At 32.6% G+C, this 14,491-nt stretch overlaps 1 protein-coding gene across 1 annotated transcript; it reads right to left on the bottom strand.

Annotated features, from left to right (window-relative positions):
* Nucleotides 1-275: 275 nt before the first annotated feature.
* LOC132733397 (uncharacterized) lies at nucleotides 276-8,607 on the bottom strand. Its single transcript, XM_060720050.1, has 5 exons — nucleotides 8,259-8,607; nucleotides 7,548-7,638; nucleotides 5,192-5,362; nucleotides 4,726-4,854; nucleotides 276-2,939 (listed from the first exon to the last, which is right to left on the bottom strand). The coding sequence occupies exons 1-5, from the start codon at nucleotides 8,562-8,564 to the stop codon at nucleotides 2,677-2,679; spliced, it is 960 nt and encodes a 319-aa protein (XP_060576033.1). The 5' UTR covers nucleotides 8,565-8,607; the 3' UTR covers nucleotides 276-2,676.
* Nucleotides 8,608-14,491: the final 5,884 nt, after the last annotated feature.

The following is a 14,491-nucleotide window of genomic DNA, read 5'->3' as shown; positions in this document are numbered from 1 at the left end:
AAGAAAAAGAATCAAACACCGGCTGTCGGTACAGACGAGAAAATCTTGCTCTCGGGTAACTGTTAAGCGGAAACTCGGCAGAGCCTCGTTACCGCTGTAAACAGTTACCCTCGAGCTAGATATTCCGGTCTGTACCGGCAGTCGGTGTAAGATTCTTATAATATTATCCGTGCCATGACAAAACCATCATAACGGGTTTGCGACCATCATGGATCCAGACCAGCCTGCGCATCCGGGCCGGCTGGTCTGGATCAATGCTGGTCGCAAACGCAGTATGTTGGTTTTGTCGTGACGTGGCTCATATATTTTAAAAGTTCGAGTATTTTGTCAAAATATTTTACTTTTGTCTTTTTGTATTTATAGTATAGATTAAAATTATTTCAAATGCTGTCTTTAACAGTTTTGTTATGTAAAATTCATTTGACCAATTATTACTACAAAAGTAAGCTTTATAAATACTAAATCCTACAATGTTGAGTATAACATTGATATAAAAGTATTCTTCTTGAGATATTTTATAACCGAAAATAAGGATTTCGAGTCTACGTATATTTCTTTGAATTCCGCACTCTTGAAAAATATATAAAATTGTCTCCCAAAATACATTCACTGCCAAGATGTTGATAATCTTCTATTTTATTACAGAGTTGGAGATGAGACCATTTTCCATTTATAGAGCGTGTCTTTGCTTATAAAGATCATATTAATAACTCTAAATTTGAATTGTTTATACGAATTGTTAATAACTCTTGTATTGAATTTATATACATGTTTTTTATATATCATTCCAGTTCAGTTATCTCTCATATTTATTTGCCCAATACAAATGTGTACCGAGTTTAATGAATACTTTGTTTACTAATATTTGATATATTGTTTTTGAATCCATCAAATCAAAAAGGCTATCTTTTATCTTAGGATGTGTTTCTGTTTTTATTTTTGTTTGCTCGTAATTATGGGAGCATGTACTTGTCAGGCATACATAATAATACTAACTTCTATCGTGTCATCACATTTATTTCTATAAACAAATGAGCATATCTGATAAATTTAGCTTTATCAGTCACCCTCAGTTTTATCAGGAACCTCATCACTAAAGTCATATTCAAATAAAATAAAGAGAATGAAATAGTTTAACCTCTTACTAGTTTGAAAATATTAAATTGATAAACTTTGAATCGAACAGTATTTAATCAAAGTATCCCTTTGTATTTGAGAAAAACATTCGGACTATTTCTTAATTTCTTATTGATATGACTTAGCATATTAATGCGCGTCGCATGAACTTAAGAGGTTCTTGACAGAATTTTCATTTGAAATCTAAAGAGAAAGAAACGCATTATAAAATTGAAAACACTATAAATGGAATAACAAACAAGTGCCAGATGTTTCAAAATTTATCAGGCTCGGCACGAAAAAAAATAAATAAATGGCTTGGCAGAGACTCGCTCTTCTTGTTCTAAGCCTTACCTGATAAGTTTTAAAATATCAGACACACACATGGAATTCTCTATAACTTAAACAAGGATTTATAAAATATAATAAGATACTAATAAAATATAAAATTATATTCATCATCAATATCTTGCGAAAGCTGACAATATGTCAATACATGTATGCACTACCAGTTTGGTTCTGTCATGCCTACAGTATATTTTATCACTGCATCCTATGAGCAGATATTTTTAGACGGACCAAGCCTTGATTTTATGCACACATCTTTTTCCAAGTAGAATTAAAATAAAATTAAGCTTACTGTCACAGTGATATGTGTACAAAGTTTTCAAAACCCCGTTATTTTCAATGTCTGAACCTCTTTCTGTTTGAATAACTCTTTTTCTTTGAAAAATAGAATAAACTCTTTTGAATCATTTAGTTTTGCACAATTCCGATTCTATAATCATAAAAAGTGTTTATTTCTGAAAAGCCATTCAACAAGCCATTGTTGTACTGGAGCAGTTACACCTAAAATCAAATTGCAAATTTTGAACGGTTATCTTTGAATATCTTTTGTAAAACCCATGACTGGTTATTCATAACTAAAGCAAATATAAGCTTATTTGCGCTGGAGAACTAGTAAAGAATATTTAATATTTAAATATTTCCTTATAAACGGAAGTAGCGTTTCGCGCGTATGCATAATGGGAAGGGCAAAAAAGCAGTTCTGAGATGATGAATTATATCAGTATTAGAAATTTAATCTGATTCTGAGAAATAACCAATTGTGTTTTTTTTATCAATAATCGATACAAAGGTGTTTATAAGTAATTCATAAGAATTTTCTGCGTTTAAGGTCTTTCGAATTTGAAAGACCCCGATACATCAGATTCCGACATACGACCCCCGTATATAAGTATTTTACTAGACCATCTATTACATTCAAGTGCCCTTGAAATGCGAAACTTGGATCATCCATCTTCCTATTGAAAAAAGACTGGTAAGAGGCGTACGAAGGTTGGCTACCGTCGTACCTAAAGCATAAAACTATTAATTCAATGGCCATAAGTGCGAATTCTATGGGCCATATTCTTATTATATATTCTCTCTGAAGAAAGTTGGCCTAAATTTGTGAATGGTCTTCATCATTGTTTCTACTGTACGTAGCAAAAATGTGTACAGTAAAAAAATGGCGCTCGCTTGGTGTGTTGCTCTACAATAGAAAATCAACAACGTCTGTCAAAAGCAGTTTCTTACGTGCAATTCAGCAGTACTGAGTTTAATGTCTGTGGGTATTGCATCCTCTACCATTTGTTTTGTGTATGTGCTTCTCCTGCATTTAAGATCAGCTGTATTGAATTCAAAGGACATGCAATTCTTATCTTCAGAACACATCGTAAAACATTCATCAATAGAAATTCCTTCTTGTATACCAAGGTCATTACGGTTCACTATAATTAAGCCTTTCATGACAGAGAAAGTGCTATCCATGGTGCTGCAAACTGAGAAAGGTTTAAAAAGATCAAAATACGTTTGTTTTTCGAGTAAGATATTGCATAAGTGAAACATTTTTAAAAAGCCAGATTTTCAGTATTAGTGTTATGGCTTTTTGAAAAAGTTTCATCAACATGTTTATACTGCCTGTTAGGGAATATAACGTGAGAGTCAATCAGAAATGCGGTTGATGTTCCTGATTGGGTGGATGACCAAAGACACATATTTTAAAACAGTGCTGTAAGGAATTAAGACGCACTAGTATTATGCTAGCCTTTGCCCGATTAGAAATTTTTGATCAAATGGCAAAAGGTGGAATTTCAAAAATATTTTAATGGAAACTTTAGCATTTTCTCAGGGAATGAAAAAAAAAAGAAATTATGAGAATTGCACACAGGTGACAGGCTATAAAGGCTATGCCACATAACACCAAATTACATTTAGGAAAAGTATTAATGCAAAAATGTAGCTAAACTAAAGGCCATGTTCTCAGTACCTATCCCCAATTTGAAAATATTTGTTTTTGTCTAGTCTGAGTTTTAATATAGTGTGGGTAGTTTTGTCCTCGGTCACGGTTATACCGGTACATGAAACAAAGTGAACTTTATTTGAAATAACACGCACTTTACTTTTTTATAATGTTGGCCTTATCTTAGATGTCGCACTGTAATTACCGTTGAGAAAAAAATAATAAAAGAAATCCACCTTTTGGATGCTAATGAAACGTAGCGTAATACTTGCGCGTCACTATTATTAACAACAATGTGTTTATGTGTCTGTGGTAATCTAAATAATCAGCACACCCTTACGTTATATGGTTTACAATAAGAAAAAACAAAAATTTGTCATTTGCATGTACCATAAAAATTAACGCGGATCTTATTGGGAATTTTAAATTCTCATTTCTTTTTATCATGCGATAAGACAGATTTTAAATTCTCATTTCTTTTTATCATGCGATAAGACAGATTTTAAATTCTCATTTCTTTTTATCATGCGATAAGACGGATTTTAAATTCTCATTTCTTTTTATCATGCGCTAAGACAGATTTTAAATTCTCATTTCTTTTTATCATGCGATAAGACAGATTTTAAATTCTCATTTCTTTTTATCATGCGATAAAATAGTTATAATATATCGGCCTAGGGCGGCATCTCGGGTTTTCCCTACAGAAAATGATCTCGGCCTTACGGCCTCGATCATTTTCTGTAGAGAAAAAACTTGATGTCGTTTTACTATGACTTATTAGAGTATAGTAGACGAGGAACAAAAGAAAAGTCGTCACATCATGCGATAAAAATAGCTTGCTGTAATGACGGCTTTATTATTATAACATAAATGCCAAATGACATCGCAAAAGTACTCGGAAATAATTGACAAAATGCTTTCTTTTTAAGAGAAAAAGATGAGGATCATTTTTATGCAAGAATAGCGCTGATGCACATTTGAGCCGCGCCATGACAAAACCAACATAATGGTTTGAGAATAGCATGGATCAAGACCAGCCTGCGCATCCGCGCAGTCTGATCAGGATCCATGCTGTTCGCTTACAAACGCTTACAAACTCTATTACAAGTAGAGAAACTGATAGCGAACAGCATGGATCCTGATCAGACTGCGCGGATGCAAAGGCTGGTCTGGATCCATGCTGGTCGCAAACCCATTATTTTAGTTTTGTCATGGGACGGCACAATTTTGTTTCGTGCATGAAACATTTGCAGGATTTAAATGCGCCCCTTGCTTCCGCAGTTAATGCACGAAGAAAGGAACATCAACTCTGATAATTATAATACCTTTGATACAATCCTTGGACTCGGTGTCTCTTCTAAAGAAATGGCTACAGTAACAGATTTCATCTTTGCAAACTGCACCAGTCTCCTTACAATCCGAGTTACTTGAACATGATTTGCCAATTGTTGAATCTATAAAGAGAAAAATATATTTTATAAAATGCGTGCGTGCGTGCGCATGTTTTGATTTCTTGGATTGTTTTTATTTCTTTTTGTTGTTTAGTTACCATAAACAGTAAACAGTTTTTATTGTCATCAAATATAAATTTGATTTATCAAACAATCATAATTGATAATTTATCATATTTCGCCAATAGTTTAAGTAAGCATCATCGCAAATCCGTTAACTTCATTATCGCCAATAAATAAGCTTAAATATCACGGATATATTCTGGTTAGTTAATTTATTGTCATTGCTCAAAAACAAGAATGTAAAAATTTAAAATGAATATTCCCTGGCTTGACAAACCTTGGCAAGTAGCTTTTGGAACCGTCCATTCACCATTTACATTGCACGTTATGTGCTTGTCACCGCTAAGAAACATACCATCTGGACACGCGTGTGATCGGACTGTTGTGCCAGCAACAACCATGACATGTTCCGCAACACTTTGCTCTGAATTTGGAGGACTTTTGCACGCTGTAAACATGTGAATATGTCATGTAACACTTTAGAATAGTAATTTATTAAGCAGAAGCCAGTTATTAAAAGATAATAAAAAATTATATGGTATACCAATGAAGATGATCGGAAAAGACAATTGCATAACTCTTTTCTTATTTCTTTATTATTTATGTATTTATTGGCAGAACTTCACATTTCTTCATATATTCATTCATTCGCTTACTCACTCAATCACTCACTGACTTATTCATTCATTCATTTATTCATTCATTCATCCATTCATTCACTTACTCATTAGTTCATCCATTCATTGGGTCGACTTCTCGGCTTACTCGTGGACCCTGCGCTGCTTTTCATGGACTCTCTTGCTCACCCACTGGTCGTTCGTTCGTTCATTCGTTCGTTCGTTCGTTCGTTCATTCGTTCGTTCGTTCGTTCATTCATTCATTTTCATTCATTCATTCATTCATTCATTCATTCATTCATTCATTCATTTGGTCGACTTCTCGGCTTACTCGTGGACCCTGCGCTGCTTTTCATGGAATGGCAGGAATGTGTCAAATTAAAGGCTCCATGATAACACCCGTATGAACACATATGTGGATGTTTATAAATTCAAAATTTCATCATTTCCGTGTCTAAATGTTGAATCCTGCTTAAGCCGATGCTAGAGGGCGTAGACTGAAATTTGCACTTACGGCAGTACCGTCAATGAACAGGCGCAATCAAACCGAGTCTGCAACATTTTCAATTTCGCCGTTTTGGGCATTCTTATTTCTTCTATGATACTCGCTTTATATGATCAAAGGTGGAAATAAAATTAAGTTATGTTTTGAACAAGGTTGCATCATAAAGATAATGTATTAGCTATTATTCCAGCATTTTAAGTTTGGAAAACTGAGTACAGATCAAGCCGTTACTGTATGCGACGTGAAGTAAATTGCGATTTCTCATAATCCCTCAATTACAGACTTAATCAGCAGTTTCATGTAATATTGTTGATTTTTAATGGCACCGAGGCACCACCCTTATTATTAGTTTATGTAAGAAAGATTTAAACATGTATTTCTTGACATACAGCAAGTAAAATATCTTGTTATATAGCGTAAAATAAAACGTGCATGTACATATAAATCTTAACAAAATGCTGTATGTAAGAGAAAAAGGCACGCTTACAATAACAAGAGCTGTTGGTAGGACAGCAACGCCTGACTATTCTGAGTGCTTGAAAGTAAAAAAGCCTTAATAATGAAAATTTTCTAAGTTAACAAAAGGGTAAATTTTTTCTTTAAATCCATGTTACAGTTATAGGCCTTGGAGAGAGTCCTATAATGCTCTTAAAGAAGAGTACAAAATTTCAACTTGTTTCAAAGCTAGATGTCAATAGAATATGAAAATATCTGAGGTGGTATGCAAACTTAAATGTAAATTCTAAGTTGAAAAAGGGGCATTATTCTTCCAAATGCTTCATAGAGTTACCTCCTCCTGTATACAGGTTGGAGTCATGATAGTGAACAAGTGTGCAAAGTGTCAAAGCCATATGTCAATGGACTTTGAAAGTATGATGTATTACAAAAACTTTAACGTAAATTCTAAGACGAAAAAGGGGCATAATTCTGTCAAAATGTTTGATACAGTTACTAGTACCTCCTCCTGTCTACAGGTTGGGTCATGGTGGTGATCAAGTGTGCAAAGCTCCAAAGCCATATGTCAATGGACTTTGAAAATATTTGAGGTATTACAAAAACTTTGACATAAGTAGTTACGCCTACTACGACACCAGCGCCGACGCTCGGGTGACTACACAGCTCTACTTATTCTTATCGAATAGTCGAGCTTAAGATAAAGTGAGCAAATTGATTTACACTCGTAAGTGTTAGTTTAACTTTAATATGTTGTTGCAAAGTTTCCTTTATGTCAAAGCCAAGATCAATTTACATGTATTAAAAAGTTTTCGGTGTATGTAATGTCATCAACTTACTGCGTGCCCGAGTGGTAAACGCGTCGGACTTAGACGCGTAGATTGCTGACCACGTTGGTTCAAACCCTGTCAGGGACAATCAGTTGTTTCCTTGAGCAAGAAACTTTACATTCATTGCTTAGTACTAGTTGGTTCCTGGAACTGATTCGAGGGTGTTTCAATAAGCTTATAGCTTCCAACACAATCGAACGAAAATACAAATGTATAAACTAAACTAACTGATATTGACGCATTTATACGAGTCTGGTCCAAGGGGGAGGCAACGCTGAATTTTGTTGCAGTCATGGTATGCACATCCACTAACCATCGCCTGAAAACATACAGAAATGGACACAACGAATACAAAATTCAATCAAAATTTTACATTTGTATTTATGATATTATCTAATGAATAAATGATAACGTTTTCATTGTGTTTCTTGTCTGCAACAGACTGTAAATTCTCTCATAAATTAATCAACGAGAAATGTTGATAGATAATGCATTATAGCATTGTACTAAATTGTGGTCTCGTCAAATGTCAGTGGAAGTTTTATATGAAAAATGTCGTGCAAAAGACAATAAAAAGTATTTTACTATGATGGTAGATTTGGAACACTTTTGTGCGTCGTGTGTCGCTAGTGACAACAAGACAAAGCGCTAAACAGAGTCCTGTCGTTCACAATGCACGTCGAACGGTGCATTGTCGCGCGGGCGGCGTGTTGTCGCATTGTGACATTGTCGCTCGGCTCAAATCGAAAGGATTGGCTATTTGTATATATATATAAGCCAAGCGATAGGACGACAACGCGCCGTCTGGCGTGCTTCGTTAGCGACAGGACGACAAGACGAAAAGGCAATACGATATAGGTTGTGTTGTCGCTATCGACAACGCAACACGCAAAGTGTACCAAATGAGCCATCGGCCGAAAATTGGAAAACAACACATACCTTTGGCCATTCGGAAATATCAGAGAAAATTATTCCTTTTGCATTACTGAGAACTTTCTCACTCCCCGCTGAGTTGAATTCACAAGATTTGGTACTTGTTATGAAATTGATAGAAGCACAAGCTCCCAATCGCATGCATTCTTTAGCACATTCGTGGTGAGAAATGACAATCCTGTCAAACAGCTTATAGCCTTGTAGTTGCTTGTTTAGATTTTTGGGCTGAAGAGACTGGCATGGTTGTAAACTATTAATTTTTGTGAAAAACAGAATGAAAGTCCATAGAAAAAGTAGTGTAATCAGTCCCATGATTGAAACGGTGCTATATCTGTTTTACTAATCTGAAATGATAATATTGCGGTACATATAGATCTCCCTAAATCTTTCTTAAACTTTTTGAGGAAAAGAGCAAAAACCATCTGGGCTAATAAATCAAATTCACGTGTCAGCATCAATTTTAGTTTAAACAAGTAGTAAATTTTAGCATAAAAACGTTAATCAATTTTAGTAAAGAAAACACATATAAATTGCTATTAAAACGTAATAATTTTTTTTATCAAACTGTGATAATTGTTTCAAGAATATTCTAATACTACGTAAAAATAATTTAAACATTACCTTGCTTTAAAAATGCATTTCTTCTATTTTCTTGCTGAATGGAAGCAGTCATATCCGTTTTTATATACGCAATTAATTTTCAAAATTGTATAATTTTAAATCACCTAAATATCTATGAAATTTATTTCTACACTTGCAAACTGTGATGCAAACAGTCCGATACAAACTCACTTTAAAATGCAAGGCAATTTCCATGGAGTAAAGTAATGATTATGTGATGAGCTGTGATTGGATTGTTTTATTGGGTATTGTTACGTCACGGAACAAATGAAAACATCGATCAACATGGGAGAAGGAAGCCTCAACAGCACCCAGCCACACAGGTTCATCGCTAAGGCACCTAGCACGTCAACAAACAAAACAGAAAGGTTAAAGTTCGGAGTAAGGACGGGGTGTGTCAATCGTAGCCAATGATTAGCAATTGAATTAAGTAAATAAAAGGAAATTGAATGAGAACATAAACAACTCCTATAATAACATTTTAATGACGACACCAATACAATTTAACAGAAAAAGCCTCGATAGATATTCAACTTCAAAGAGTCAGCCCACATAGCTCAATCGGTTAGAGCGCGAGACTTGTAATCTCGACATAGTGGGTTCCGATTTACAGGCTGGCCAACTTAAATTACTAATCAGTCTTTCGGATGAGATCCCGTGCATGAGTGCTTAAACACTTGGCACGTTAAAAAGTCAGGATATGAGCATCTTTGTGTATCTGTATATTGCACTATCCTCCAAAATAAAAAAATGACTAATACTCTTCTGGAGGACTCGCCCATATGGGCAACCGGTGGGGAGTATAGATAAACTCACGCGCACACGCGCGCGCGCGCGCGCGCACACACACACACACACACACACACACGCACACAAATTCAACTATCTAACCATGGCATGCACTAAAAAAGATATCAGAAATTATTCTATGGTAAGATACTTTAAGAAATACTTTTCGGACTCTCTTATTATGAATTATATTAAAATCACCGATGATTATGTTGCCAAAATCAGGGTTGTAAAATTTGTAACCATTGCAGTCTAAAGAAGTTGGAGTATTATTTTGCTGATATAGCACTATATTTCATAGGTAAATTTAATAAAATTGTGATATTCTTTTAAGATATATCTTGGAAAAAAAATGTTGATAAAGTTCTCAGTGATTGAGTATGAACATCTTTTATGTTTTTAAAATGAAAAATAATATTTTGTTCAAGAAAATTTTATTATTTGCTTTATATTATTATTTGTAATTTCAAATAATGTATACCACACTTGACAACAACATCCATATATAATCCCCTCGAGATTTCATTTATAATAATAATAATAAAATAATAATAATAATAATAATAATAATAATAATAATAATAAATAATAATAATAATAATAATAAAAACATTGATATTAAAGCAAAAAAAAAATCTCCAAAAACTCGACTTGTGCTCATTAATGATTTTAGTATAAATTGATAAATTTGTGTATTAGCGCATACGATTGATGAGACACCTTCAACGCTAAATTCGCTTACTAGGAAACGCCGCCACAACCACATTTCAAACACAATCATAACAACTTGACGTTTTCTGGAATTCTTAATCAAATCTACATGGCATATCATTCTTTGAATTTCGATATTTGGAGTAGACTTTTCAAAATACTTTAAAAAATGACAACCCTTTACTTTTGGTGACACCTAATTTAATTTAAGCGAAATGCGCTGGTCCGGAAGTAGCGAAAGAGCAATTTACCGAATACATCTGAAAGAATGATGTTTTAAGTTTATCTGCTTGTTATAAAGGTAAAAAACTGGGTATCAAATGTTAAAGAAATGCTCGATATATATGGTTTATCCGAATATATTTTTGAAAATAATATCGTAGATAGTAAATTATTTCCAAAAATATTTAAACAAAGAGTTATTGATAATTATATACAAATATAGCATTCATCTGTAGAAAATAATTTTGTTTTAGAACTTTATAAGAATTGTAAAGAATTATATTCATACGAAAACTATCTTCACATAAATTACGTAAGGATCTTAGATTTTACATCACAAGAATTAGAATGTCTGCACATACACTAAGATTACAAATGGGTAGATATGGTCAAAATAGAATTCCTGAGGAGTGAAAGATATTGTTTATGTTGTAATACAATGGATTTAGAAGACGAATACCATTTTGTTTTGATATGCCCATGCTATGTTGACATAAGGAAAAAAAATATGTGAAACGATTTTATTACAAAAGACCATCAATGTTTAAATTTATTGAACTGATTTCTTCTAATAATAAAATTATACTTACTAATCTAGCTAAATATTTGAGAGAATCGATTAAAATCAGGAACACTATTGTTAGTACTAACAACTGAATTTTGATATTTTGTTACAAATTTATACAAAAAATTCAATTGATTTGTTGTATCAAATATGTTTATACTCTGCTTAACAAATTGTTTTATAAGTGATAATAATATTCTCTTAATCCATTACTGTTCATTCTCCAGCTTTACATGAAATTCAATACTATATATTTAATCCTATATTATTTGTTAAATAGAAACGTGACATCTTTACAATTTGTGTATTTATATTGTAGTGATGATGTACTATGTACAAATCCAAAATAAAATTATGTTCTGTTCTATCGTTTACCAGGCGTGTTGTTGAAGTTCCTATGATGCTAGATTTATTTCGCTGTTGCATTTTCGGGATGATATTTTCTCTAATATTTAACCATTTTCTAGCCAACAGTTTTGTTTATTGATCATCTTTTCTTTCCTCTTGTGCGGGGATGTTTATGTTGACATTATGGAATATATGGGCAAAGTGCTTAATTACCACTTTTATCTTTCATAAGCGCTATTCAATTCATGTTATCGTATGTTTCTAGAATTATAATGAATTACAGAAATGTCTACTCTCTATTTTGCATTAAAAATGTGTTCATTTTACAGCAGTCTCTTTCGTTCAAATAAACTTCTTCGTGGGCGTATTCTGATTTTATCGTCTAGTGATACTATAATGTTAATAATTAAGTGTTTCATAATGACCTTGTTATTAAGCTTTAGCCTGTCTTGTTAGCCTACGATCTTAAACACTTAATTATTGACAATTTTATTAATTAACTACAAATTATCTAAAAAAATAAGTACTTTTATAGAGAACAAAATATACTTATTGTGAAATTCTGTTGTTGTTGTTGTTGTTGTTGTTGTTGTTGTTGTGAAGTATTGCCAATGAGATTCTTGTTTTAAAAATGTTTCGGAAACCTACCTTGCAGCAATTCAATTTCAATAAAAAAGCAGATTCATAATGGCCGAGCTGGAGAGCCAATGTCATACTAGCAGAGTTTTCTCATAAAGGCTGTACTTTTTGCAAAATGGCCTCGTCATGTGTTCATAATGTGGTGGGGAACTTCATATTAGCCTTACATTTGAAGGGAAAACGTGCCTAGCTAATATTGAAAAAGTAGTTATAATCACGACTAGCATTCCCAAAGTGGCAGAGGCTTGTAAAAATGCAGTGATATCAGAGACTGGTGTTATATATGAAATATTTAATATAGCTCTTTGGAGATATATTAAATCAAGTTTGATATTATTTATTCATTATTTCTGTGAAAGTGTGTATGCATACATAAAATATTTATACAAAATTCAGCCATGCACTGAGAAACAAAGTATTATTAATATGATTTTGAATTAGTTAAAGTAGGAGTATCAAAGTTTCATAATTCTGCTCTTTGATATTATTGAATTTTTAATACAGTCGGGTATTAAATGCTGCATAAATCTTTATAAATACGAAACGAATAGTTGATGTTATACAACAAAGAGAATTTAAGAGATCAGCGTGAATTGCGATTTTAGTTTACAGTTTGCAAACAATTAAATCATTACTTTGTGATTTGTACGGAGTTGATCATTATGTAAAATGCTTAGACTGCATGTGTGTTTGTTTGCTTTGTTTTTGTACATCCCTTTTTAGTTTGCTATAATGCTTTGATTATATGCTGTATGTCATTTTTCCTTTAAACCCTGTATTTGTATGCTAGTTGTATCTTTGCTTTTTTATTTGTATGTTTTGTTTTAATTAAAACTCCTTATTTTCCCTTCCATTAGGCTGTGCATGCAACTTAATTCTAGTTAACTTTGTTTGTTACCATGTATGTGCTTTATTTTTTATTATTTTTCATGCTGTTTTAGTTCTATAATAAATTTTTATGTACTTCTTTTTAAGTAAGTCAATATATTTTTTTTTAGTAAATCTTTAATTATGTATGAATTCTAGATGTTGACTATTACTATTTTAATTAATTTATACTTTTATTAAAATTATTTTTAATTTTTTCACATTGCTACATGTATCATACTTAAATGTTCATCTCATTCTATACTACAGTCATTGATTACTTTTTAAACTGTTATTTACCTTTAATATAATATGTACTGTGCATGTTATCATACTTTGCTTTAATTTATTAATCTTATTGTATAGTTCTTAATCTTGCTACTTTTATTTCATGCCTAAAGTTGCTACTAGTTTTAAATGATTTTACTTTCAGATCTGTTATATGTTAGTAAATATGTTTTATGTTTCTGTCATTGTCGGTAAATAGCTTATAAGCTAATGTTTCTTGTCATTTGTAAACCGACTTAAAATCAAGTTTCTTGTATCTTTCATCTTGTAAAAGTATAGACAAAGAGGAAATGCGTTCCTTATATTGCTTTAAAAAGGTAATTTTTAATTAAAAGTTGTTATAAAAGTTGTAAATTCAAAAATCATTGACCTGTCACACAGAGCTATATTTAAATGGAGAGGAAAAAAGGCTTTGCCTGTTATGATTAAGAGGAGGTATCCTCGATAAACATCCCGACCAATTAAATATATTTAATTTAATTCAAATTGTTGTTCTTTTTATAATAAACTTTGAATTTTAAACTACGTATCATCGTACCATATGGGAGCCATATCCCATCAATTATTTTTGTCACAATATACATGATATACGTACTTTGAGACGATTTTTGACTGGAATAATGGCACACACGTAAACACATGTACAGATAAAACTGAAGAAATAGAGATATTTAGTTCCCTATTAAAATAGTCAGTTTTAAATGAAGTATATGCTCGTCCATGTGGTTCATTCCTTTCACGAGGGTAAACAAACCATTCAAAGTATACACAAATGGGATACTTAATTAATTGTAAGCAAAATAAAAATTTGCACGTACAAGCGAAGTTATGAATTGCACATAAAAAATTAAGGTAATTCTGTCAAATGTTTTAATATCAGTGCAAAAAGAAAATATGTTTTACATATGAGATTTTTTCAATCCATTCCCACTGTCTTACTCTACTTATTTTATACTTATAATTGCATGGCTAAATGTTAATAATAATCTGTTCAATTGATATGAAAATGCTTAAAAATATGACATGTTTAGGATGACATTGATATCAAAAGATAAATGAAACAGCAATATCAAATTTGAAATTAAGCACGGTCCGCCTCGTATCGAGTCACGGTCCACCCTGTCCCAAAATATGTTCCGCCTTGTCCAAACATAAGGTCCGCCCTGGTACGGTCCGCCCTGTCTCACGG

The sequence above is a fragment of the Ruditapes philippinarum genome, unplaced genomic scaffold (genome assembly GCF_026571515.1).
Source record: "Ruditapes philippinarum isolate M1 unplaced genomic scaffold, ASM2657151v2 ctg3843_1_1_1_1, whole genome shotgun sequence".
In the NCBI taxonomy this organism is placed as follows: domain Eukaryota; kingdom Metazoa; phylum Mollusca; class Bivalvia; order Venerida; family Veneridae; genus Ruditapes; species Ruditapes philippinarum.
This window is presented reverse-complemented; position numbering and strand designations above follow the sequence as displayed.